A 27,438-nucleotide genomic window follows, 5' to 3' on the forward strand; every position below is an offset into this window, starting at 1 on the left:
GCTGGGATTGTGTGTTAAAATTGGGTCATTGTTTTATTGAAGTTGAAGATTTTCATTTATTTTCTCCTTTGATCTTTTAGAATTATCACTGTGCAGTTGGATGAGACCAATCCTGTGGAAATGAACTTGGGTCCATTAGCAGAAAGCAGGACTATAAATGTGTCCAACCTGTACATAGGGGGGATTCCAGAGGGTGAGGGGGCCTCGGTGCTCAGAATGAGAAGTTCGTTCCATGGCTGCATCAGAAACCTGATCATTAACCTGGAGTAAGTGAAACTGTGCTCTCTGCGTCTTTTTGTATTTTCTGACCTTCAACAGTGAGTGCTAGCGCTAACCTGCAGTCTAATTTTGCTGTTTGAGATTGCCTAAAATTTTACAAATTCCTGAAGAACATATGAACCCCATTTGGCTATCACAGAATTCCCCCCAAATGGACTTTATTGGATTTAAGTGATTGACAAGTACAGTCATCTCACTTTCAAATAAATGGTAGAACATTAGCTCCACACACAATTATCCATAAATTGGTGGAGTTAAATATGTTTTTGACATGCATTTAAAAGAAGACAGATTTTGGATGGCGCCTGTGGCTCAAAGGAGTAGGGCGCTGGCCCCATATATCGGTGGTGGGTGGGTTCAAACCCGGCCCCGGCCAAAAACTGCAAAAAAAAAAAAGACAGATTTTGTAATACAAATTTCTGCATTGTTTTTACAATTGGGCTACTAGCAACTTCAGATTATTAATGGTTCCCCTCTCCATCCTTGCTGACCCTCTGCCCATGGTCAGCGTGCTGACCCCTGCAGGGTCATTGTCTGCCCCGGGGAAACCGGACATGACTGATGAGATTGGGATCTGTCCCACTGAACCACTGACTTGCCTCTCGACCTTTAGCAAGGACTTGGATCTTTCATGATCACAGCATCATTCCCCATGAAATTACCCCTTAGGGGTTCCCTGAACGTGGCAAGAATTAAAATGTATTTATGGGTTTCAACGTGATTACAATGTCAGAGCCTTGGTTTAGCTATTTCTATAGACTTATTTTTAGTCACCCGTTGTCTGTTCATTCTTTCCCTCACTGACGAGTCATCTTCATGCTCCTTAAAGCTGTGAGGCTGTGGACGCCACGTCTCTTACAGTTCCCAGGCATGTCCAGGAAAGTGCCACAGGGTCACATACAGGCGCGGGACTTGGTGCTGGAGCTGCATAGGGAAGAGGCATGTGATGAGGGAAGCCCACAACCTCCCTTGATGGGACACCTGTAAACAGGACATCAGAGTTCAGTTGAGGCCACTATGCAGGGAGGTGGAAACCAGAGTGCGAACGTGGCCATGGGGTAGCCCAGCGAAGGCTGCAGGAAGAGTGTCAGCTCCGGAGCGGCTCTCGCAGGGCGCACAGGAAGAGCCTGGGGTAGTGTTTCAAGAAGCATCAAACAAGAAAGTACCGGGTGTCCAGAAGTCACCATGCATAGGAAAAATGGAAAATTATAGCTAAATATACCTTTATTTATAAAATGTTCATTACAAAATTTTACAGAAAGGTGGCCAACGTGTAGAGAATATTTTGTAAAATTGCATAATGAATATTTTATAAATAAAGATGCATTCAGCTATAATTTCCTTTTTTTTTTTTTTTTTTTTTTGCAGTTTTTGGCTGGGCCTGGGTTTGAACCCACCACCTCCAGCATACGGGCTGGCACCCTACTCCTTTGAGCCACAGGCACCACCCAAATTTCCTTTTTTTTTCTTTTTTTTTTATGTATGGTGTCTTTGGGACAACCCTGTGTGTAACATGATCTGTCCAGACTCTCAGTCATGGTGAAGGATGGTCACTCTGATCACTCCAAGAGAAACAGATCCATTGTTTCTTATGGATTTTAATTGTACACTAATCACATGACACAGGTACTGGTTTGCGATATCCTAATTTTGAAACTCTCCCTTGTTTGTGCCTAGACTTTTGGATTTCACCAGCGCAGTTGGCTCTGAACAAGTGGACTTGGACACCTGCCTGCTTGCAGAAAGGCCTAAGCTGGCTTTTCTTGGCGAGGACGGGGAGCTCCTGCCAGAGCCCCAGGTGTTCCCGGTGAGAGCAGCCTCCTTAATGATGTTCCTCAGGTCCTGTCAAAAAAAGGCAAGAGGAGACCAGAGGGGGTTAAAATAGGGCCTGGTGATAAAGGTATTGTGAGAACTAGAGCTGGGGCCGTGATAACAATCAGAGCAGCACAGGGCGTTGGAAGGTGCTCCCAGCAAACTGATGGGTGACATGGCCCATCATTTTCGGATCGCAGGGCCCAATGCTCAAGGACCCTAACCAGGCTGACACACAGCAAGCTTTTTGCCAGAGGTCCTAGAAGGATTTATTATCACTTTAGAGCAGTGATTTTCTCTCTTTTTGGGGTGTGTGTGAGACAGAGTGTCACTCTGTCACCCTGGGTTGAGTGCCATGGTGGCATCATCGCTCACAGCAACCTTAACCTCTTGGATTCAAGTGATCCTCTTGCCTCAGCTTCCCAAGTAGCTGGGACTACAGGTACCTGTCACAGCGCCCAGCTAGTTTTTTATTTTTAGTAGAGGTGGGGTAGAGACCAGCCTCTTGCTCAAGCTGGTCTGGAGCTCCTGAGCTCAGGCAATCCACCCACCTTGGCCACGCAGAGTGCTGGGATTATTGGCGTGGACCCACCCCCCACCCCACCCCCGCCTAGATCAGTGATTTTCAACCGGTGTGCCATGAGAGGATCTTAGGTATACTGGGAAAATTTTTAAAGATCATGAATTAAATTATTTTTGAAAGAAGCTCAAAGCACAGTAAGTACATTCTTTTTGTTACTCATTTTTTCATCTACATAATTTAAGTGTGCCACGGAAGTTTAGCTCTAGGTCGAAGTATGCTCTGAGATAAAAAAGGTTGAAACAGGGCGGCGCCTGTGGCTCAGTCAGTAAGGCACCGGCCCCATATACCGAGGGTGGCGGGTTCAAACCCACCCCGGCTGAACTGCAAACCAAAAAATAGCCGGGCGTTGTGGCGGGCGCCTGTAGTCTCAGCTACTCTGGAGGCTGAGGCAAGAGAATCGCTTAAGCCCAGGAGTTGGAGGTTGCTGTGAGCTGTGTGAGGCCACGGCACTCTACCGAGGGCCATAAAGTGAGACTCTGTCTCTACAAAAAAAAAAAAAAAGTTGAAACACTGGTTTACATATAAGCAGGAAATCATGAAAATATGTACTTAATGTAAGCCATTATACATGTCTTCATTGCTTAAGAAATTTTTAAGAGATTAATTCACTTAGGAAAAGCCAGTTTGGGGCAAGCAGTTTTTAATGGCAATCGCTGTTATTTTCCATTTTCTCCCCCTTCTATTTCTTGGTCCAAAGCGTGCACTCGAATAATTTAAAAGCTGATGCAATTGACCCAAGCAGTGCTTTCCAAGCAAGGCCTGTCTTTGAGTTCACGATGGTTTTTTGTGGTGGCATCTGCCTTGGGCATTGTCTGGCAGCCTGAACACGCTGTAGCACCGTCCCTGGGTCCCCATCCCCTGCCCCAGGGTCTAGGAGCTCTTCCCACCCGCTCCTCTTATCTGCACCTTGTTCCTGTCGATGTGAACTCAGACGCACAGAACCCTGAGCCTCATGAGACCTGTGAGACCCGACACCTGTGGGCTCTTCCAGTTTCCCGGTGCCTGGGCTGCTGTGTCCTCAGGGCCATTCCCAAAGACCGGGACCATGATGGGGGTGGAGAGAACATGGCAAGGCCTCTGCCCTTAGGGCTGTTGAAAATTGGGAGAGGGACTTCAGCGTCCCCTTGAATTTAAGTGAACTTGAGATGGCTTCAGGCACCTCTGTCTAATCATCTGATTAACATGAGAGGTCAGGGCTGTCCAGGGCCTCACGGAAGCCGAAGATGAAGGGAGTGCCGACACCCGTTCGGGTGCTGTGCCCTGAGATGATGGCTTCTGAGGTGTCTTCCTCATGGAAGAAACACATGTTAACGGGGCCGTGGCTGCGGGTGGCTGAGTGTCCCCATGCGTCCCTTTCAGGAGCAGTGTGCATTGGACGCCCCTCTGGAGTACGTGCCTGGCGCCCACCAGTTCGGCCTGACACAGAGCAGCCACATGGCGTTGCCTTTCAATCAGTCTGGCGTCAGGAAGAGGTAGGTATTGTTCTGGGGTCCCTATGGGGCGTGTCTCACGGATGGATGAGTCATAGGGCTGTTCTTCAGCAACAGGGTCTTCTTCAAAAGAATGTTTTCATTTGGTAGTGGGGGGCTGACTTGCAACCAAACAGCAGTCATGCGAAGGCAGAGACAGGAGCAGTGTGGGTACAGACCCCATGCCTTAACCGTGGTTAAGTGGGGCTGCTGTGGGCTCCGCCTCACCCCTCCTGGATGTCGGCAGCTTTCCGCCCCTCTGTGTATGTAGGGAGGCGTGTGGCTGTCTGTCTGAATCAGTCTTCCTTCTGGAATCCCAAGCCCGGATCAAGCATCGTCTGGCCTTCCGCTCCTTTCTTCGTTAAGCATTCGCTAGTCAGATTCGGTTGTCACCCCAAATGTTTTCACCATGGGCCCCAAATCCCCCGTGGCACATGTTCCTACGGCCCTCACACCTGCTGGGGATCCAGCTCCTCCACCGATCTCCAGGCTTGTGGCTCCTCTGTCCCCCAGCCTTCAGCTCACCCCAGGCCTGCCCGCAGCCCTGCCGCACCCTGGGCCTTTCCCTGCGCACACGGCTCAGACTCAGGCTCACCCTCACTCTTCTGCAGCTCTTGTCTTTGCTCTCCAGGACTTTAGCAGCCTCCCCGCCCCAGCCTTTCAGTGTTCCAGCTCCTCTGTAGCCAGCTGCGCCCAGGGGCATACCCGTGACTTCTTCGTAAGAGTCCATCCCCCCGGTCGTGCCTGTGGCTCAAGAAGTAGGGCGCTGGCCCCATATGCCCAAGGTGGCAGGTTCAAACCCAGCCCCAGCCAAAAACTGCAAAAAAAAATAAAAGAGTCCATCCCTCTTTCCAGTCTGGACCGTAGCAGCCTCCTGCTAGCCGACCTCTTCCTCCTCATCTCGCCCCTTCCCGGTCCTACGGTGCTTCCACGATGTGGAGGCCTCTAGGCTGCAATTTGTCCCCTTCTGAGGGGTCCAGGCCTCTGTCACAGGTGTGCCGCTGCAAAATCCCTCCTCCCCTCCCCCCCAGCTCTCCCACTGAGGGAGCCCAGGTGAAACCCAGCACTTCGCCTTCTCCGCGCCGGGACTCAGGCCGGAGCCCCAGGCTGGCCTCTGCTCGCCTCCTGCCTCAGTGGTCTGACTTCAGCGCCATGGCCACCAATCTCAGCAGAGCCTCCAAACTGCACAGAGAGCTGGCGCATTCCCCAGTGTCCTCACGGTTTATTTTCCGTAGCTCCTTACTCATCGCTGCTCTCTTTTGTTTTTTGAGTCTCACTCAGTTGCCCTAGTCTAGAGTGCTATGGTGTCACAGCTTACAGCAAACTCAAACTCCTGGATTCAAGCAGTCCTCCTGCCTCAGTCTTCTGAGTAGCAGGGACTAAAGGTGCCCACCACAAAGCCCGGCTAGTTTACCTATTTTTAGTACAGATGGGGTCTCGCTCTTCCTCAGGCTGGTCTTGAACTCATGAGCTCAAGAAATCTTCCTGTCTCAGCCTCCCACAGTGCTAGGATCTCAGGCATCAGCCACTGCGCGCTCAAAACTTTTCTTACATCACAGCTCTATGTGTCCCCTGGCCTCTCTTCACACCCCAGCGAGTGACTTGCCTCATTGAGAGGACAGAACTCCTCCTGTCCACTACCAAGAAGAGAAGCTGTTGTTCCCAGCCCTCTGTCTTTTCTGCTGCATGGATGGAGGGTTCTGCCCTCTGGGCCCCATCACCCCTGTCCTCCCTCAGACATCTTCAGAATCCAGTCCTCCCTCCCTAATGCACGACTCCCACCAGACACAGCCCCGTCAGCTTGCTATCCTCAGTCTTAGAACAGCAAACCCTTGTACTGGATATCGGATCACTATTTCACTCAGATAACCAGATTTACTCATCACAGTTACCCTATGAGGAAGTTTTTTTTTTGTTTTTTGAGACAAAGTCTCACTTTGTTGCCCTGGGTAGAGTGGTGTCATAGCTCACAGCAACTTCAAACTCTTGGGCTCAAGCTATTCTCTTGCCTCAGTCTCCTGAGTAGCTGGGACTACGGGTGCCCCCCACAATGCCTGGCTGTTTTCAAAGACAAGGTCTCACTGTGGCTCAGGCTGGTCTTGAACCTGTGAGCTCAGACAGTCCACCCGCCTCAACCTCCCAGAGTGATGGGATTACAGGCATGAGCCACTGCGCCAGCCAGAAGATACTCTCATTACCATCATTTTACAGGTAAAGACATGGAGGCACGGGGCGCTCAAAGTCACATAGCCAGTAAATGATAGAGCTGGGTTCAGACCTGGCCTGTGGCTCCAGCATCTATGCCTATGCAGGGGACATACATCCTGAGACCCCCATGGAAGCCTAAAACCACGGATGGTATCACTCCTATTGTGCTTTGGGGCAGTTGTTCAGTAAAGTAAGGGTGCCTGGAGCACAGCAGTGTGATCCACCACAGTTGCTCTGAGGACCGAAGCAAAATGACTGAGTGAGTACGCGGGTGGTGTAGACACGTAGACCCACTGGACACAGGGATGGTTCATGTCCCGGGCAGGACAGAGCAGGATGGTGAACAATTTTAATCACACTACTGAGAATGGCCTGCAGTGTAAAATGTATGCATTGTTTATTTCTGAAACTTCCCATTTAATATTTTCAGGCCTTGGTTGACTGTGGATAACCATGGACAAAGGGGCTGCTGGAGCCGCTGTGCTCTGTCCCTACTCTAGAACGCTAACTTCTGAGACAGAGACTCCCCAGGAGGCTTGGCCTCCACCTCCACACACACGTCCTGTAGTGTGGCTCTGTCTTACAGCAGGGCTTCTGGGAGAGTGGCCTTACGTGGCAGTCTGTCCTTCCCTCGGGGAATCTCTCCCTCCTTACGTGGCAGTCTGTCCTTCCCTCGGGGATCTCTCCCTCCTTACATGGCAGTCTGTCCTTCCCTCGGGGATCTCTCCCTCCTCTAACCACAAATCAGCCTCCCTGCTCCCCTCTGGGCTCTCAAACTGACTTGCTGGCCACACATCCCGGCTCCCCTGGACCCCCCCACGGCCCTCTGGCTCTCTGCCTGTGCCTCAGTCTCCTTTGCCTGGTCCCTCCCACACATCCTGGGGTGGCTTTAAAATACCACCTAGATAGGGAAACACCCTCCCTGGCCTCCGCTTGACACCTCTAGGGGGACACAGTGGGACAGGGACAGTGAGCCTCACCCAGCAGCAGGGACTTCTCTCCTCCCCAGACCTGCCCTGCTGCTCTTTACCAGGTCAGCACCAGAACCTAGACCTACAGATTATTTTACTATTTTTTTTCACTCCCCAAACCGAGTCTATCAGCGAGCCCTCTTACTTCTTCCTCCAGAACTTTCCCTGAATCAGTTCAGCTCCTCCGTGTCCCCACTGCCACCTGGTCTAAGTAAACCCCCTCGTCCGTGTGGACCATTGTGACAGCTGCCTGGTGACCCTGCTTCACCTGACTTGTTCTTCACACCAGAGGATCTTTTAAAGATGTCAATCAAGTCACACCCACTCCCTCCTCTAAACCACCCCACTGTGTTTAAAATAAAGTCTGAATATACCCAGGTCCCTCCCCCACCAGGACAGAGCTGCCCCTTCCTCCCTCTGTCCGTCCCTGTGTGCTCCAGTGACTGACCACAGTGGTCCTTCTGAGGAAGGCCTGATTCCGCCTCCCTCCACCCCTGCGTGGCCACAGGTGGGGGTTTCTGGCTGCCAAACATAAGCGAGTTAATTCGACGGGCTCTGTGTCACCCTCACCCAGGGTGACGGCCTTTCCTGCTCAGCTCTGTGGGGCTTGCTCCTTTGGAAAGCTCTCAGCTGAAATAGCATCTTCCAGAATTGTCTGACTACTTAGTGGAGCCTCTATGGGACATAACTGCGGCTCCCTGATGCATCTCTGGTGTCAGTACCAGGAGATGGGATCACCCTCTTTGTTTATTGCTCTACCCTCGTCCCAGAAAAGCTCTGGCAGACACAGGGGCACGCTAGCCATTTATTAAATGAACGGGTGCTTGAATGAATGAACGATGCCTTTCCTGAGATGTTCCACGTAAATGCTGGAACGGCTGTCAGCTTCTCCGTCTGAGGTTACTCCTTCCTGAGTAAAGCTCTTGTCCCCAGGCTCTCGGTGCAGCTGAGCCTCCGCACCTTCGCCTCCAGCGGCCTTGTCTACTACATGGCTCACCAGAACCAGGTGGACTACGCCACGCTGCAGCTGCACGGCGGCCGCCTCCACTTCATGTTTGATCTCGGCAAAGGCAGAACAAAGGTCTCCCACCCAGCGCTGCTCAGCGATGGCAAGTGGCACACGGTAAGTCCCCAGGACGCCGGCGGCCCGCCTGTCACTGGGGCTCACTCCATTATACCTTTATCTCTTGCTTGCCCTGTGTCTGCTATTTCCCCCAGAGAACACAGACTCCTTGAAGGCAGGGGTCTTTTCTGCTTCTCCAGTGTCCCCAGAAGGCTGACACCAAATAGACACTCAGCAAACACTGGCTGAATTAACGAAAGATACTAGAAATGTTCTCCACTAGGCAAGCGGCAAACAGAGCCCACCCTGGGCGTCTGGGTCACCGGGTGCCAGGACCGAGCCTCACGTAATGCCACTTGCTTGTTCACACCCAGACTCTGGAATACTTCCTGGCCTGCAGTGGGTCCCACCTGTTTCCACTTCCTGTCTCCTGCCAGAGTCTGTCGCATCTCATCACCAGCAACGTGAAAATCTGGGCCATCTTCTAGATGCCATTCGGGTTATGACAGATACAGGTGTTACAAACACACATGTCAAAGGTTCTTGAGATGCCTTAGAAATGATGGACGTTTTCCTCTTGCTGTAGGTCAGGACAGAGTATGTTAAAAGAAAAGGCTTCATGACTGTTGACGGCCAAGAATCCCCCATGGTGACCATGGTGGGAGACGGAACCACACTGGATGTGGAAGGGACGTTCTACCTGGGAGGGCTTCCCGCCGTGTACAGGGCCAGGAACATTGGAAATGTAAGCAGCATTTTCTCTCTGGGGCCGGTTTTACTTTGTGGTGGCTGTGTGTATTTTGTAGAAGGACACAGGTTTTCACATCTTTAGGTTTAAGTTGCCTTGCCTGAACCTGGGGCTCAGCTGTAGATGGCAGCTCTTCAGAAGCACGGCCGTGGGGCGTGTGCTGGAGCTTCCCTAGACCAGCAGTCCCCCACCTTTATGGCACTGGGGACTGGTTTCATGGAAGATAGTTTTTCACAGCTAGGGGCAGGGGAAGTTTGGGGATGATTCAGTGCATCGTTACAATTGTACACTTTATTTCTATTGTTATTACATTGTAATATATAATGAAATAATTATACAACTCACCATAATGCAGAATCATTGGGAGCCCTGGGCTTATTTTCCTGCAACTAGACGGTCCAGGGGCTGTGGGAGACCGTGACAGATGAAGCATCGCTCGCTCACCTGCCGCTCCCTCCTGCTGTTCAGCCTCGTTCCTAATAGGCCAGGGACTGGTTCCAGTCTCACCTGGGGGTTGGGGTCCACAGCCTTGGAGCAGACAGCCTTTCCTGCCTATGAGTGAACACTTCCCTTCACGCAGCCCCTTGGCCCCAGCACAATTTGTGTTTGCACATTCGTAGACTCAGCATCCTTGGCTTCCATGATATTTCATTAAAATAATAGGAAATACTTTCAGGGCCTTATTAGCAAAGATACTCAAATGGTATCTCTTAAGTTAGATGTTCATGGGAAGTATTATAGAAATTAAATTAAAAAACCAAAAGGTAACATTTTAGTGGGTTTCGCTAAGACGGATTTGATGAAATGGGAAAAACGTGTCCTAGTCTCTCTCACTGTAATCCTGCCACCTCCCCTCACCTGTCACTTGGCTCAGATCACTCACAGCATCCCCGCCTGCATTGGAGATGTGACAGTGAATGGCAAACAGCTGGACAAGGACAGCCCAGCATCTGCCTTTGCAGTGAACAGGTGCTATGCAGCGGCCCAGGAAGGAACTTTCTTTGATGGAAGTGGATACGCAGCTTTCGGTACATATCCCGTGAACCAGCGCTCAGGAAGGAGATCCCTGGGGTTGCCCGTGCTCTAAGCAGTATGGTTCCAAGACGTCCGTGATAAGCAGGAAGCCCTGGGCAAGGCTGCAGGACAGCCACACTTCATTCAGTGTTTGATTTATTCCTCATTTCTTGACCCTTAAAGTGAAAGCTACCTCCTGCCTTGTGCTATCCCAGACGGCCTAATTAAATCTTTCTCCCACCAGAAGTGGTGTGACTCCTGTCAGAGGCCAAATGGGGGATGTTTGTTTCATCTGTACTTTCCTCAGATTTATGTAAGGCGTGTTTGCTGTCCAAGTGAATAAAGGCTTTTGAATTAAAAATCATCAGCATAGAATGTCTAGGGCAGCCAGTGCCAGGGAGGGTCCGACAGGAGCTTGGGAGGTGGGGAAGAGTGAGGGCCGTCTCTCCCTCACTCTGGGCCTGTCGCCTGTCCCTACAGCCTACGGCCCTGCTGGGCAGCCCAGTCTGTGGCCTCAGCTCCCCTTGGACACCCCAGCGGCCATGCTCTGGTAACACCCCTGTTTGCCTTCAGCCCTGGGCTTAGTTCATTCCCCGGTTTTAAAAAAACCCATTTACTTTCAGTAAATGACCATTTGCCCAGTACCTAGATACTAGGGAAGTAAAGGCCACTGTTCGCGGATGATGATAAAGAGATGATAGAGATAAAATCCCACCAGCATCCTGGAAAGGCTCCCAGGGTGGACGTGTCCACAGGGTCGAGGGGTTGCCAAGCGCCTCCAGACCATGAAGGAGGGATTTGCTGCCTCTCCTTTGCCTGCTCCCAGCTGATCCTCTGTGTCTTTCTCAAAAGCTCCACTTCATCTCACAGATGTGGGAGCCAAGGCTCAGAGGGTGGGAGTGACTTGCCGGGAGGGCTGGAGCTGGATCCAGAGGAACAGTGGGGGCTCGGTCCCTGCACCCCAGCCTGCCTGCCTGCTCCTCTCTGAGCCTGCACCTCGCCGAGCTCCCTCCTGACTGGGGCTGTCCTTGTGTTTTTCAGCCGAAGAAGGCTACAAAGTCCGGTCAGATGTAAACATCACGCTCGAGTTTCGTACCTCGTCAGAGAACGGTGTCCTCCTGGGGATCAGCAGTGCCAAAGTGGACGCCATTGGACTAGAGATTGTAGATGGCAAGGTAGGAGCCTCGTGTCCCTGGTCCCTTCCCAGCATCCCAGTGTCAGAGACAGGGCAGTTGAGAAACGGCAGAAATATTTGGATGCAAATTTCTGATCATCCACTTTAATGGAGTCAAGAGGAGCTTTCATTAATATTTTAAAAACTGATAAACCTAAAAAGCTTTTAAAAATATCTTCTTTGGGCTTGGTGCCTGTGGCTCAAGCGGCTAAGGCGCCATCCACATACACCTGAGCTGACAGGTTCAAATCCAGCTGGGGCCCGCCAAGCAACAATGACAGCTGCAACCAAAAAATAGCCGGGCATTGTGGGCATCTGTAATCGCAGCCAGTTGGGAGGCAGAGGCAGGAGAATCGCTTGAGCCCAGGAATTGGAGGTTGCTGTGAGCTGTGATGCTACAGCACTCTACCCAGAGCGACAGTTTGAGGCTCTGTCTCAAAATAAATAAATAAATAAAAATTAAAATAAATAAAAAAAAAATATATATATATATAATCTTCTTTGAATTTGCTCAGTTACCAGAAATAATGGCTGTGGCCAGTTTGGCTATTCTTTGTAGAAGAGTCTCAGACACTCTGAAGGTGTCCAGGGCATTAATAACTCCTCAGGTCCCTGCCAGCACAGGTTACAGGGTTTCTCTCGGTTTGTTGCCTAAGAATATACCATATGTCACACCCCTTCACCAGTGTAAATTACTTCATACTACCCTATCAAGAAAAGAACTGGAAGAATTTTTTGATGACCCAAAGAACTGGGAAGAAGAAAAAGTAAAATCTGGAGCATCATGGACCTGCCAGCAGTTAAGGAACAAAAGTAATGAAGTTTTACATAAATTTTGATACGTGCTACTGAAAAAAAAGAAACATGCTCTTCACCCTAGAGCAGGAGGCCGCGTCAGAGATTGCCAATGCCAGGTCCAGATCAGTTAGAGAAGGTAATAGATTCCGGAGATGCAGTAGGTAAAGTTGTCCAGGAGAGAGAGGATGTTCTAAGGCTTCTTCAGACTGGTCAAGAGTACGCTAGACCTGGTGCTTAGAGAAGAGACATCTTTGGAAGGATCATCTGGCACAAATTCAAGCAGTGGCCTATACCTTGGTAGCTAAATAAAAGATACCGTAAGAAACGATTCTTTGCAATGCCTTGTGGGGAGACTGAGATTTGAGAAGGAAGCAGGCATCAGAACACAGAAGAAAAGTCTGGAAAAAAAGAAAGAAAAATTTCTTCAGAAGAAGTTTCCACATCTTTCTGAAGCCCAGAAGTCAACTCTTGCCTAAGATGTTTGAACTCTTGAATTTACCATTTTGTCTTTCGTACATAATAGTCTATGTACAAAAGTAAGTGTGTACCTAAGTGGTTTATAAAGAAAAAAATCTTCTTTTACATATTTGACATTAAACTTACAGCAAAATTGCAACTGAGAGTAAGCTGCCAACCTGAAGCGCTTGCCCTTCAAAGACTTTTTTAACTTTTTATTTGGAAATGATTGTAGGTTCCTAGGAAGTTATGGTGCAAGGTACAGGGAGGGCCCCGTGCACCCTTCCTCCAGGTTTCCCAGCAGTGTAGCGTGTAACCCGAGGGCAATGTCAGGTCCAGGCTGTAAACATCTGCGCAATCCACAGAGCTTGCTCCGTTGCAACAGTTACACAGGCACACATGCATGACTACACGTGTGTGTGTGTTGCTTTACACAATTTATAACATGCAGTTTGTGATACTAATGTGTGACCATCACCTCAGTCAAGATTCTTAATCATAGGGTGACCACAGGACCCCCCCACCCCTCCGTGGCCACACCCACACCCCAGGCAAACACTGACGCGTCCTGCACCCTCCTCACTGTTTCTCTGGTGTTCTGTACGTAAGTTCATGCAGTGGGTATCCCCCTGAGATTGGCGTTTGACACTCAGCCTGATTTCTGGGAGGTTCCCCCAGGTTGTTGTGTCACTAATAGTCCATTCCTTTTTGCTATACAGTGTCACTCCATGGAACGGGGGCACCGCAGTCTAAATTTTCTTATGCCAAAAATATTTTTTCCTGCAACTACTCTGCTCTCGCTTCTCAGCCTTTCATGTCCCCGCAAAAGAACTCAGCAGTCCCCAGATTCAGTCCCTTCTGCTTGAACACCGCCCCGTCGCAGTTTCTCCTGGTTCTCAGTCCCTTCTGCTTGAACACCGCCCCGTCGCAGTTTCTCCTGGTTCTCAGTCCCTTCTGCTTGAACCCCGCCCCGTCGCAGTTTCTCCTGGTTCTCAGTCCCTTCTGCTTGAACACCGCCCCTTCGGAGTTTCTCCTGGTTCTCAGTCCCTTCTGCTTGAACGCCGCCCCGTCGGAGTTTCTCCTGGTTCTCAGTCCCTTCTGCTTGAACGCCGCCCCGTCGGAGTTTCTCCTGGTTCTCAGTCCCTTCTGCTTGAACACCGCCCCGTCGGAGTTTCTCCTGGTTCTCAGTCCCTTCTGCTTGAACGCCGCCCCGTCGGAGTTTCTCCTGGTTCTCAGTCCCTTCTGCTTGAACACCGCCCCGTCGGAGTTTCTCCTGGTTCTCAGTCCCTTCTGCTTGAACACCGCCCCGTCGGAGTTTCTCCTGGTTCTCAGTCCCTTCTGCTTGAACGCCGCCCCGTCGGAGTTTCTCCTGGTTCTCAGTCCCTTCTGCTTGAACACCGCCCCGTCGGAGTTTCTCCTGGTTCTCAGTCCCTTCTGCTTGAACACCGTCCCGTCGGAGTTTCTCCTGGTTCTCAGTCCCTTCTGCTTGAACCCCGCCCCGTCGGAGTTTCTCCTGGTTCTCAGTCCCTTCTGCTTGAACACCGCCCCGTCGGAGTTTCTCCTGGTTCTCAGTCCCTTCTGCTTGAACGCCGCCCCGTCGGAGTTTCTCCTGGTTCTCAGTCCCTTCTGCTTGAACACCGTCCCGTCGGAGTTTCTCCTGGTTCTCAGTCCCTTCTGCTTGAACCCCACCCCGTCGGAGTTTCTCCTGGTTCTCAGTCCCTTCTGCTTGAACACCGCCCCGTCGGAGTTTCTCCTGGTTCTCAGTCCCTTCTGCTTGAACACCGCCCCGTCGGAGTTTCTCCTGGTTCTCAGTCCCTTCTGCTTGAACACCGCCCCGTCGGAGTTTCTCCTGGTTCTCAGTCCCTTCTGCTTGAACACCGCCCCGTCGGAGTTTCTCCTGGTTCTCAGTCCCTTCTGCTTGAACACCGCCCCGTCGCAGTTTCTCCTGGTTCTCAGTCCCTTCTGCTTGAACACCGCCCCGTCGCAGTTTCTCCTGGTTCTCAGTCCCTTCTGCTTGAACACCGCCCCGTCGGAGTTTCTCCTGGTTCTCAGTCCCTTCTGCTTGAACACCGCCCCGTCGGAGTTTCTCCTGGTTCTCAGTCCCTTCTGCTTGAACACCGCCCCGTCGCAGTATCTCCTGGTTCTCAGGCCCTTCTGCTTGAACACCGTCCCGTCGGAGTTTCTCCTGGTTCTCAGTCCCTTCTGCTTGAACACCGCCCCGTCGCAGTTTCTCCTGGTTCTCAGTCCCTTCTGCTTGAACACCGTCCCGTCGGAGTTTCTCCTGGATCTCAGTCCCTTCTGCTTGAACACCGCCCCGTCGCAGTATCTCCTGGTTCTCAGTCCCTTCTGCTTGAACACCGCCCCGTCGCAGTTTCTCCTGGTTCTCAGTCCCTTCTGCTTGAACACCGCCCCGTCGCAGTTTCTCCTGGTTCTCAGTCCCTTCTGCTTGAACACCGCCCCGTCGCAGTTTCTCCTGGTTCTCAGTCCCTTCTGCTTGAACACCGCCCCGTCGCAGTTTCTCCTGGTTCTCAGTCCCTTCTGCTTGAACACCGCCCCGTCGCAGTTTCTCCTGGTTCTCAGTCCCTTCTGCTTGAACACCGCCCCGTCGCAGTTTCTCCTGGTTCTCAGTCCCTTCTGCTTGAACACCGCCCCGTCGCAGTTTCTCCTGGTTCTCAGTCCCTTCTGCTTGAACACCGCCCCGTCGCAGTTTCTCCTGGTTCTCAGTCCCTTCTGCTTGAACACCGCCCCGTCGCAGTTTCTCCTGGTTCTCAGTCCCTTCTGCTTGAACACCGCCCCGTCGCAGTTTCTCCTGGTTCTCAGTCCCTTCTGCTTGAACACCGCCCCGTCGCAGTTTCTCCTGGTTCTCAGTCCCTTCTGCTTGAACACCGCCCCGTCGCAGTTTCTCCTGGTTCTCAGTCCCTTCTGCTTGAACCCCGCCCCGTCGCAGTTTCTCCTGGTTCTCAGTCCCTTCTGCTTGAACACCGCCCCGTCGGAGTTTCTCCTGGTTCTCAGTCCCTTCTGCTTGAACCCCGCCCCGTCGGAGTTTCTCCTGGTTCTCAGTCCCTTCTGCTTGAACACCGCCCCGTCGCAGTTTCTCCTGGTTCTCAGTCCCTTCTGCTTGAACACTGCCCCGTCGGAGTTTCTCCTGGTTCTCAGTCCCTTCTGCTTGAACACCGCCCCGTCGCAGTTTCTCCTGGTTCTCGGTCCCTTCTGCTTGAACACCGCCCCGTCGCAGTTTCTCCTGGTTCTCGGTCCCTTCTGCTTGAACACCGCCCCGTCGCAGTTTCCCCTGGTTCTCAGTCCCTTCTGCTTGAACACCGCCCCGTCGCAGTTTCTCCTGGTTCTCAGTCCCTTCTGCTTGAACACCGCCCCGTCGCAGTTTCCCCTGGTTCTCAGTCCCTTCTGCTTGAACACCGCCCCGTCGCAGTTTCCCCTGGTTCTCAGTCCCTTCTGCTTGAACACCGCCCCGTCGCAGTTTCTCCTGGTTCTCAGTCCCTTCTGCTTGAACACCGCCCCGTCGCAGTTTCTCCTGGTTCTCAGTCCCTTCTGCTTGAACACCGCCCCGTCGGAGTTTCTCCTGGTTCTCAGTCCCTTCTGCTTGAACACCGCCCCGTCGCAGTTTCTCCTGGTTCTCAGTCCCTTCTGCTTGAACACCGCCCCGTCGGAGTTTCTCCTGGTTCTCAGTCCCTTCTGCTTGAACCCCGCCCCGTCGGAGTTTCTCCTGGTTCTCAGTCCCTTCTGCTTGAACACCGCCCCGTCGCAGTTTCTCCTGGTTCTCAGTCCCTTCTGCTTGAACACCGCCCCGTCGGAGTTTCTCCTGGTTCTCGGTCCCTTCTGCTTGAACATCGCCCCGTCGCAGTTTCTCCTGGTTCTCGGTCCCTTCTGCTTGAACACCGCCCCGTCGCAGTTTCTCCTGGTTCTCGGTCCCTTCTGCTTGAACACCGCCCCGTCGCAGTTTCTCCTGGTTCTCGGTCCCTTCTGCTTGAACCCCGCCCCGTCGCAGTTTCTCCTGGTTCTCAGTCCCTTCTGCTTGAACCCCGCCCCGTCGGAGTTTCTCCTGGTTCTCAGTCCCTTCTGCTTGAACACCGCCCCGTCGGAGTTTCTCCTGGTTCACAGTCCCTTCTGCTTGAACACCGCCCCGTCGGAGTTTCTCCTGGTTCTCAGTCCCTTCTGCTTGAACACCGCCCCGTCGCAGTTTCTCCTGGTTCTCAGTCCCTTCTGCTTGAACACCGCCCCGTCGCAGTTTCTCCTGGTTCTCAGTCCCTTCTGCTTGAACACCGCCCCGTCGCAGTTTCTCCTGGTTCTCAGTCCCTTCTGCTTGAACCCCGCCCCGTCGCAGTTTCTCCTGGTTCTCAGTCCCTTCTGCTTGAACACCGCCCCGTCGGAGTTTCTCCTGGTTCACAGTCCCTTCTGCTTGAACACCGCCCCGTCGGAGTTTCTCCTGGTTCTCAGTCCCTTCTGCTTGAACCCCGCCCCGTCGCAGTTTCCCCTGGTTCTCAGTCCCTTCTGCTTGAACACCGCCCCGTCGGAGTTTCTCCTGGTTCTCAGTCCCTTCTGCTTGAACACCGCCCCGTCGGAGTTTCTCCTGGTTCTCAGTCCCTTCTGCTTGAACACCGCCCCGTCGGAGTTTCTCCTGGTTCACAGTCCCTTCTGCTTGAACACCGCCCCGTCGCAGTTTCTCCTGGTTCTCAGTCCCTTCTGCTTGAACACCGCCCCGTCGCAGTTTCTCCTGGTTCTCAGTCCCTTCTGCTTGAACACCGCCCCGTCGGAGTTTCTCCTGGTTCTCAGTCCCTTCTGCTTGAACACCGCCCCGTCGCAGTTTCTCCTGGTTCTCAGTCCCTTCTGCTTGAACCCCGCCCCGTCGCAGTTTCCCCTGGTTCTCAGTCCCTTCTGCTTGAACACCGCCCCGTCGCAGTTTCTCCTGGTTCTCAGTCCCTTCTGCTTGAACACCGCCCCGTCGGAGTTTCTCCTGGTTCACAGTCCCTTCTGCTTGAACACCGCCCCGTCGGAGTTTCTCCTGGTTCTCAGTCCCTTCTGCTTGAACCCCGCCCCGTCGCAGTTTCCCCTGGTTCTCAGTCCCTTCTGCTTGAACACCGCCCCGTCGGAGTTTCTCCTGGTTCTCAGTCCCTTCTGCTTGAACACCGCCCCGTCGGAGTTTCTCCTGGTTCTCAGTCCCTTCTGCTTGAACACCGCCCCGTCGGAGTTTCTCCTGGTTCACAGTCCCTTCTGCTTGAACACCGCCCCGTCGCAGTTTCTCCTGGTTCTCAGTCCCTTCTGCTTGAACCCCGCCCCTTCGCAGTTTCTCCTGGTTCTCAGTCCCTTCTGCTTGAACACCGCCCCGTCAGAGTTTCTCCTGGTTCTCAGTCCCTTCTGCTTGAACACCGCCCCGTCGGAGTTTCTCCTGGTTCTCATTCTCCCTTCTCACCCATTTGGGGCCACCTGGACACAGGCAGGGTGTGGGGAAGGGAGTCTGGAGGGCCCTCCAATTCCGAGGCTCAAATAACCTTCCTGCCTCAGTCTCCTGAGTAGCTGAGACTACAGGTGCCCGCCACTATGCTCAGCTAGTTTTTCTATGTTTAGTAGAGATGGGGTCTTGCTCTTGCTCAGGCCGGTCTCAAACTCCTGAGCTCATTTAATCCACCTGCCTCGGCCTCCCAGAGTGCTGGGATTACAGCATGAGCCACTGCTCCCACCCATTGTTGGCTTTTTATTTATTGTTCTTTATCAGCTTTTTTCTTCGTGGTTGCCCAAGGGTGTATGACATACATCTTTAATTTGTCACAGGCCACCCTGAAAAGATACTGAGTAGTTCATGTGTTGCGGAAGAACTTACAACAGTGCACTTGAACTTCTTCCATCTGAGTCTGCTAGGGACACCCGAGCAAAATGGCACAGACTGGGTGCTTAGACTGCAGAGATGGATTTTCTCACAGTTCTAACTCCAAGATCAAGGTGTCGTGGAGGTGGTTTCCTCGGAGGCCTCTCCATGGTTTGCAGACAGCCACATTCTCCCTGTGTCCTCACGGGGCCTCCCTCCAGGCATGTCTGTGCCCATCTCTCCTTGTAGGACATAGATTGGATTAGTAGAACATCTGACTCCTATAAGAGGCTAGTTTTCAAAACTATTGTTTGTTTTTCATAGTTAGGTCTCCTTTTTAACAGAATGCCATGATTTTACTGCACAAATGGACTGTGTTCCTTAAATATGGGAAAACTCACCAAGATACATTTGCTTTGTTCAGGTCTTGTTCCACATCAACAATGGTGCTGGCCGGATAACAGCCGCCTACGAGCCCCGAGCTGCCAGCACGCTCTGTGACGGGAGGTGGCACACGCTGCTCGCTAACAAAAGCAAACACCGAGTCACTTTGACTGTTGATGGAAATACGGTGGGTGCCGAAAGCCCACACACCCAGTCCACCTCGGCAGACACCAACAACCCCATTTATGTTGGTGGCTATCCTGGTATGTACACACACCTGCTCTGCCCTCCCTATCCCTGGGGGACGGGATTGAGAAAGACACACGGCTTGGGTGACAAATCCTTCACCATTTCACAAAAGCTATTTCAAATACCTAGGAATTCTTGGAAAACTTAAACTAACCTGCACATATAAGTTAATCATTAGGTGAGACCGTAAGAACATGGCGTCTAATGTAATGTAAGGTGGGTGACTCGGTGGAGGCGACCCATCTGAGCTGACTCCCTGACTGGGAATCATTGTCAGGACTGGATAAACCATTCTAGTCTTATCCTTTCTTCTCCATTTCTGATTAGAGTTATCATTTTAGGTAATGATGATTCCAAGGAATTGTTATGACTAAAAGAATAAACATCTGCTGTGTGATTTTTTTTTTTTTTTTTGTGAGACAGAGCCTCAAGCTGTCACCCTGGGTAGAGTGCTGTGGCATCACAGCTCACAGCAACCTCCAACTCCTGGGCTCAAATGATTCTCCTGCCTCCGCCTCTCAAGTAGCTGAGATTACAGGCACCTGCCACAGTGCCCGGCTATTTTTTGGTTGCAGCCGTCATTGTTGTTTGGCGAGCCCAGGCTGGATTCAAACCCGACAGCTCAGGTGTATGTGGCTGGTGCCTTAGCCGCTTGAGCCACAGGCACCAAGTCTTTTTTTTTTTTTTTTGAGACAGAGTCTCAAGCTGTCACCCTCAGTAGAGTGCCATGGCGTCACAGCTCACAGCAACTTCCAATTCTTGGGCTTGAGTGATTCTCTTGCCCCAGTCTCCCAAGTAGCAGGGACTACAGGCACCTGCCACAATGTCCAGCTATTTTGTGTGTGTGTGTGTGTTGCAGTTGTCATTGTTGTTTTAGCTGCCCCGGGCCGGGTTCAAACCCGCCAGCCTCAGTGTCTGGGGCTGGCACCCTACCCACTGAGCTACGGGCGCCACCCTGCTGTGTGATTTTTTTTGAAGTCACAACTACATCGTGAAAGGATCACATATTAAAGGTTTTCTGTGACTTCTGCTTTTCACTGAAGACACCCATGGGGAAAATCTACTTTTGATAGAGAACCCACTTGAGATTTTTTTGCTCTTACTTTGCGACTGATGTCATTTCAACCACATGAAGCCGGGTCTGTCTTCTCTTTCCTGAACAGCTGGTGTAAAGCAGAACTGTCTGAGCAGCCGGACCTCGCTCCGGGGCTGTGTGAGGAAACTCACGCTGGCCAAGGGGCCGCACGTACAATCCTGGGACTTCAGCAGCGCTTTTGAACTACAAGGAGTTTTCCCTCATTCATGTCCTGGGACCGAGTCCTGAACTTCAGGCAAAATCCTCAGTTGGAATCATTGCTAGTATCTTGAGGAGAGTTATATTTGTGAATGAAAATCTCTTCAGGGCAGGTTTCATTTCCAACTCAGGTTAAGTGTTTCTAGAGAGATACGTCCTGTTTGTTACACTAAAACCACATGTACAACAAATACCTCCATTAAATAGTCTAAAACGTAAATGGAATTCATTGGCTCTCTTTATAAAAAGTTTTTATAATGACTTCATAAATGTCGAATGTTGTATTTGAGTATCGAATACTTCACTGTATTTTGTGACTTGTTTTTATTTTGAGCTTTTAAAAAGTGAAGTATCGCTACAGATTAGAATAGCTTAGAGCAAAGTGAAATGCTTTCCTTTCTTACGAAAACTTTAAGCTCCAATTTCTAGGACAGACAAGTACTGTCCTTGGTTGCATTCCAGAAGAGGGCGCCAGCGGTTTGCCCTGTGGGCTTTCAGAGCGGCTGGGGCCAGTCACAGGGAGCAGAGAGGATGGTGGGAGGGGATGCCTTGTTTGATCAAGACCTGACCTACCTGTGAGCACATCTTACAGGACACACGGAGAAGATGGTATGCCACGTTAACATTTCTTTTATGGCCAATTTTATTTTCACGCCTTGAAACCATTTGCCTTACTCAGCCACGTTTTCAGGGAAAGCATGTGTCATTTGAAAAGAAGAAAAGTTTAAAACCAATAGGTGTATTCTTTTAATGGGCTAAGCATTAGAAAACCCAGCTTTAGTCACCTCCACGTGCATTTTCCTTCTGCTCTGCGGCCTTGAATTACAGTGGCTGCTGTTCCACAGGCATCAGAATAAGGATTCCATTTCTCAAATGCTTACTTGAAAAGAGGGCTTAGCAATGGCCCACTTTTCCAATGTCTGTCTTGAAAGATTTTAATTTGATAAACAAACAAGGAGACCTTGCTACGGTCCCTACCCCACTTCTGAGTCTTGCTTATGTTTCTGAACCCTCGGGGCAATCTACACCTCTTGTCAGATAAACTGTATTTGAAATGTATGATTTCTTCCCGATTAAATATCTGGGTGAAGCCATTCCTTTTTTTTTTTTTTTGAGACAGTCTCACTCTGTGCCCTGGGTAGAGTGCCGTGGTGTCACAGCTCACAACAACCTCAAACTCCTGGGCTCAAGGGATCCTCCTGCCTCCACCTCCTGAGAAGCTGAGACTACAGGCACCTGCCACAATGCCTGGCTAGTCTTTCTATTGTTAGTAGAGACAGGATCTTGCTCTTGTTCAGGCTGGTCTTGAACTCCCGAGCTCAAGCAGTCCACCCACCTGGGCCTCCCAGACTGCCGGGATGACAGGCCGGAGCCACCAGGCACCTGACACTGCATGAAGATATTTCTTAGAGAAAGGGAGCAGCCAGGTGTGGCGTGCTGGTTGTTCTGTGGCTCCCAGTATTGTAAGGCATGCAGATCTCCCCTCAGCCTCACCCTGTGCCCTGGGTAGACATACAAGGGACTTCTCACTGTGCCACAAGTGACTTCTCTGTCCGTGCTTCTGTGGAAAATAGCTGCAGTGGGAAATGAGGGTTCCAGCATTCCAGATCTTGGTCCACCATGTTAGATGAGGGAGTGACTAAAACCAGGACAGAGTCCCGCCCCACCCCCCCCACCAGCCATCTTCAGAGTTGTCTTGGACTCCAGCCCCAACCCCCCACGGCTTCCCCGTAACAAAGCTAAAAGAGAGTTGGGGCGTTTCCAGATTGCAAATATCCCCAGGGCCTCTCCTAAAGGATCTCCTCAAGGGAAAACCCACTTCTCTCACAGAGCAGAGCAACCTGGGTTAGCTTTCACCCCTTGACAGTGAAGAGCTTTCACCCCTTGACACCTGCTAGCCCCATCCTCACTGTGGGGCCTTGAGCCCCTCCTAAAGCCTCTCAGCAAGGCTGGGTTCAAGCCCTTAGTCAGGGTGCCAGATAAAACACAAGACCTTCAGTGAAATCTGAATTTCAAATAATGCAATGGATATGTTTTTATTTTAAGTATTCCTAAATAGTGCACGGCATCCTGTGTTTTTTATTTGCTAAATCTGGCAACCTTAGAGGCCCCAAGGGCATAGAAAAAAATATGATACCCCTTCCCTCATGCCAAACGATCAAAATAAAAACAAATCTACATCTTTAGAAACATGCAACAAAGTCCTCTGATGATCATATTTTTCCTCTGATACTTTTACTGAAATACCAGATTTTTATCCAAAACCATTTTGGGGGCTCCAAGTCCTTGTTTAATTGGCCTATTAATCTAGCACTGTTCTTTTTTTTTAAATTGTGGCAAAATATAGGTAACCTAAAATATGCCGTTTTAACCTTTTTTAAATGTACAGTGCCATGAAGTTAAATATGTTTATGATGTTATGCAACCATCTCTACATCCATCTCCAGAACTCTTTTCATTTTGTAAAACAGAAAGTCTGTATCCACTGGACCCTAACTCTAAACTTGCTCTCTCCTGGGCCCCTGACAACCACAGTTCTACTTTTGTCTCTATGAATTGACCACTCCAGGTATAAGTGGAATCGTCCTTTTGTGACTGGTTTATTTCACTTAGCCACCTTATTTCACCTTATTTCACAAGGTTCATCCATCTTGTAACAAGTGTCAGAATGTCCTTCCTTTTTAAGGCCAAATTAATATTCTATTGCATTTTCATGCCATATTCTATTTATCCATTCACACGGTGATGGGCACATGGCTTGCTTCTATTTTGATAATGAGCGCACCAACATCTGTTCAGAGTCCCTGCTTTCAATTTTGGATATATACCCAGAAGCAGAATTACTGGATCCTGTAAGTCTGTTTGTAAATTCTTTGAGGAACCACCACTCTATTCTTCATAGAATATATATGGCAGTGTTTTTAAGCCTCGATTTTTGTCATCTGTAAAAGAGGATGATGGCGGGCGGCGCCTGTGGCTCAAGGAGTAGGGCACCGGTCCCATATGCCGGAGGTGGTGGGTTCAAACCCAGCACCGGCCAAAAAAAAAGGATGATGGCACCAACCTCAAAAAGGTATATATTTAGGAACTATTATGAAAATTATTTCAAAAAGAAAAAAATAGAGTGCTGCCGCCCTCCTGGCCGGAGGGTTTATCGTCACGCGAATTGATCTTCCAGAGAAGCACAAACACCAGAAGGAAGCGGGGGCTCCATGAGAAGCGTATCCCCGAAGATCAGCCTGCAGTACTCGGTCATCTTGGCCTGCTGCTTCGGGCTGAGGGAGAGAGGAGAGGAGTCAGGGAGGCTCGTTCAGACGCTGAGCGGAATTGCAAAACGATGCAATCCCCCAGCCCCACGGTGCAAGGGAGGCAGAGCATGATGGTGGACAGGACGGACGCGTAGCCCACCTCTCCCAAGCCACCAGGTGAGAGGAAAGGCGGTCTGGACCTTCCCTGTGTGTGGATTATTGGAGTGGACAGACAGCTGGAGACGCCCAGCCAACTGGCGGTTTGCTATATATGAGGGGTAATTTAAAATCACAGTCTGTTGTAGAGATTCTTCCCTGCTCGGCGTGCAGGCCAGCAGACCCCTCCCCTACGGAGGTCAGCAGCTTGTAAATGCTGACAAAATCCAATTGACAAATAATTAATCCTGAAGTGAGGGAGGCATCCGAAAGGACAGCCACTCAAAACCACAGGGAGCTGGGGAAACTGTTGGACAATTGAAGGGAAGGGATCCTGCCCGGGAAACAGACATTTTGAACTACCCAAAAGGGCGGGCACCTTTCCCCCAGGTGTTGGAGGGGGCTGGCGGTTCAGGCTGCGCAGCGAACTGGCGAGCGCCCATCCAAAAGGGAAACTCTAAACCATAAAACTCAGAATAAGTCCCCCAAGCACTCCAACCACGGGAACCGGCTTGAAGCCTAGGACCCGGCTTTGGCTTCTGGAGCCCGAAGCTACTGAAGCCGTGGACTGGCTTTGGCTGCTGAAGCCCCGGGAACCAGCTATAGGAGATAGAGCCGCAAGCCCACCAACAACCGCGCAAACTCAGCACGGCTCCCCTTATGGCCGATTGCAGTCTCCAGTTTGCGGGGGAACCTGGGAACAGAGTGGAGGGACTTAGGAAGCGTGGACACCTGCACTGAGTGGGAAGGTCGGTCACAAGTGCTGTCTGCCATGGAAGGTGGTTACCATGGTAACGGTATAAACTGTAAATCAGGTATAAGTCTCGGAGCCACTCACAGCACCACCTGGTGTCCAGAAAGTATATTGCAGTATGAATATATCCCTACGAAAGTTGATCCCTACAGCAGACATATAGATATTTATAGGTATATTTCTACACACAAGAATATTTTTGTAGTTGGTGCCTTTTTTTGTTTTGTTTTGGTTTGGTTTGGTTTGGTTTTCCTGGGGGTTTTGTTGTTGTTGTTTTGTTTTTGTCTGTTTTTTCCTCACCATTTTCTTAGAGGAGATTTCGATAATTTTTTATTATTACTTTTTATATAGATATATTTTTTATTTCTATGTCTTCTAATTTTAATTTCTTCTTTCTTCTCATTTAACATTCCTTCTAACACCACTTTTTTCTCTCTTTTTATTCCTTTCTTTCAATTATTTTACGATTATCACCATTTTTATTGCAGTTGTTCTTATACTGCTGTTGTTGTGGCTGTTGCCTGTGTGTCTATGTGTTTCCATCTGTCTCTGTATCTATGGGCCCATGTCCCTGATAACCTTTGTATCTGTTTATTTGTTCATTTGGTCTCAATGAGCTTGGTGTTACAACCTGCAACTCTGAGCTCCTAACACTCCCCTCCACTCTCACTCTGTGATCTGGAGACCTGCCGCCCCAGGAGTTCAGATTCTTGGGTGAACTCTTGAGAGGTGTACACAGGACCTGGACTGCAGCTGGCCAGTGCTGACTCTGTAGCAAAGGAGCGAGAAGAGGACGGTTGGCTGAGAGGGAATCACACTGGAGCAGTGGTGCCACGAGGTGCAGAGCAACAGCTGTCTTCAGCAATAACAAGGCCCACCCCTAGATATCCCATAGCCTCTCCTCCTGTCTTCCTGGGCAACCAGATGAGGCCGAGCATCTTCTCAGGTGGCAAACACCATGGAACAGACCTGGGACTGAAACACAGGCCCCGTGAGTAAAGGGTTTTCCTGAGATGGTACCAACCTGGGTGGAACACGGGGACTAGAAAACACACCCGCAGAGCCAGGAAACTCCCAGGGTGGGGCTGATCCAGAGGACCACTCTACTGAGCCTAAGACGCACCTGGCCCTTAGGGGATCACCAGCCTATAGACAAAGGAGGCCAAGAGGCTACAGCGAACAACTGATTGTGCTGCGAATAGTGCTGCGAATACAAACCTGCAGGACTAAAGACAGGGCCTGAGGCACAGGTTCTGGGAACTCAAATCAGCCTCTCCTCTGCAGAGGAATCTGGCAAGGTCAAAAACAAACTCCCACAGGGTTGTTCCCTTCACCCAGTAACATAAACTAAGGGTGGGGCTGGAACTGAGTGAACACCTCCAGCCTCCATCAAGTGCCCGAGGTTGACAGGCCACACCACCCCCTGCTGGATAAAGACAGAGAATAGTGGCCTACTCGAGCAGACAGAGACTACCCTGTGACTTAGGCAGGTGCAAACCCCTGGAGTATCTCCTTACTGCAGACAACTGACTGGGTCACAGCCCTGTGGGGCTAGCAGTGACTGGGTGTGACAGAGCTGCAAGGTGGGGAAGGAGGCATCAATCTTCCCAGACTGATCTATTTACTTGTGGCTCTTCCTGACTCCACGCAGCACTGGAGCAAGCCATTTTAGAGCAGTCACCAGACCCCTGTGATCTAGTTCCCAGGGACCTCTTGAACTCTCCCACCCGAGGCAGCTGCTGACTGAGACAATTGACTTAGACCTTTTGAACTGATTCACTCACCTGGGGACTAGCCAGGTGGTGCCCTGGGTGTGTGGTTGTAGGAAGGTTTGATTTTCCTTTTCCATTTGTTGCCTATGGTGGGTGGGGTGACTTAATTGCTGGTATTTCTCCACAGCTGAGACTTCAACCCAGAGTAATTGTTTCACTAGGGTCACATAGAAACCAGCTGAAAACAAGACAGAACCACTTAGCCCCGCTACACCAAACAGGGCCCCAGTTTCTCAGGCCACAGCACTGTACGGGTCCTCGACAAAACACCAGAGGAAAATCAAAGGGAGTAAAACAATCATGGGGCGGAATCAGCGGAAAAACTCTGGTAACATGAATAACCAGAATAGATCAACCCCCCCACCCCCCGAGGAAAGATACTGCAGATGTAATTGAAGATCCCATTCACAAAGAACTGGCTGAGATGTCAGAAATCGAATTCAGAATTTAGATGGCAAACAAGATTAACAAAATGGAATTAGGAATTCGTGGAAAAATTCAAAAGCTGTCTCAAGAATTTAACGAATTTAAAGACAAAACCACCAAAGACTTAGATACACTGAAACAAGAATTTGCAGCCCTCAAAGATATGAAAAATACAGTAGAACCCCTTAGCAACACAATGGACCAAGCAGAAGAAAGGATCTCCGACATCGAAGATAAAGCCTTTGAACGCACCCAAACTCTCAAAGAGGAAGAGAAATGGAGAGCAAAAATGGATCACTCACTCAGAGAGCTCTGAGATAACTCAAAGAAGGCAAAAATCCGACTCATAGGAATTCCTGAAACAGATGAAGTGGCCTCACTGGGCGCAGAGTCCCTTCTGCATGAAATTATGAAAGAGAATTTTTTTTTTTTTTTTTTTGTAGAGACAGAGTCTCACTTTATGGCCCTTGGTAGAGTGCCGTGGCCTCACACAGTTCACAGCAACCTCCAACACCTGGGCTTAAGTGATTCTCTTGCCTCAGCCTCCCGAGTAGCTGGGACTACAGGCGCCCGCCACAACGCCCGGCTATTTTTTGGTTGCAGTTTGGCCGGGGCTGGGTTTGAACCCGCCACTCTCGGCATATGGGGCTGGCGCCTCACTGACTGAGCCACAGGTGCCGCCCTGAAAGAGAATTTTCCAGGCATGCCTAGAGAACCTGAAATTCAGATAGCAGATAGCTTCAGAACCCCAGCACGACTCAA

The 27,438-nt window shown here is 50.6% G+C and overlaps 1 protein-coding gene and 1 pseudogene across 3 annotated transcripts in view; both read left to right on the top strand.

Moving 5' to 3' along the window:
* The window catches only part of LAMA1 (laminin subunit alpha 1), a 168,223-nt gene extending 147,663 nt beyond the window's left edge, over positions 1 to 20,560 (top strand). For all 3 annotated transcript variants that reach the window (XM_053571812.1, XM_053571813.1, XM_053571814.1), the window contains exons 55-63: positions 81 to 266; positions 1,957 to 2,086; positions 4,034 to 4,146; positions 8,256 to 8,445; positions 8,972 to 9,130; positions 10,008 to 10,161; positions 11,189 to 11,322; positions 18,818 to 19,040; positions 20,190 to 20,560. In XM_053571812.1, coding sequence (XP_053427787.1) covers positions 81 to 266; positions 1,957 to 2,086; positions 4,034 to 4,146; positions 8,256 to 8,445; positions 8,972 to 9,130; positions 10,008 to 10,161; positions 11,189 to 11,322; positions 18,818 to 19,040; positions 20,190 to 20,350 — 1,450 coding nt within the window. In that variant the 3' untranslated portion in view covers positions 20,351 to 20,560. The remainder of the gene's footprint in view (positions 1 to 80; positions 267 to 1,956; positions 2,087 to 4,033; positions 4,147 to 8,255; positions 8,446 to 8,971; positions 9,131 to 10,007; positions 10,162 to 11,188; positions 11,323 to 18,817; positions 19,041 to 20,189) is intronic.
* On the top strand, positions 11,849 to 12,717 carry LOC128571944 (39S ribosomal protein L47, mitochondrial-like; annotated as a pseudogene).
* Positions 20,561 to 27,438: the final 6,878 nt, after the last annotated feature.

Source organism: Nycticebus coucang, chromosome 19, assembly GCF_027406575.1.
Source record: "Nycticebus coucang isolate mNycCou1 chromosome 19, mNycCou1.pri, whole genome shotgun sequence".
Taxonomy (NCBI): Eukaryota; Metazoa; Chordata; class Mammalia; order Primates; family Lorisidae; genus Nycticebus; species Nycticebus coucang.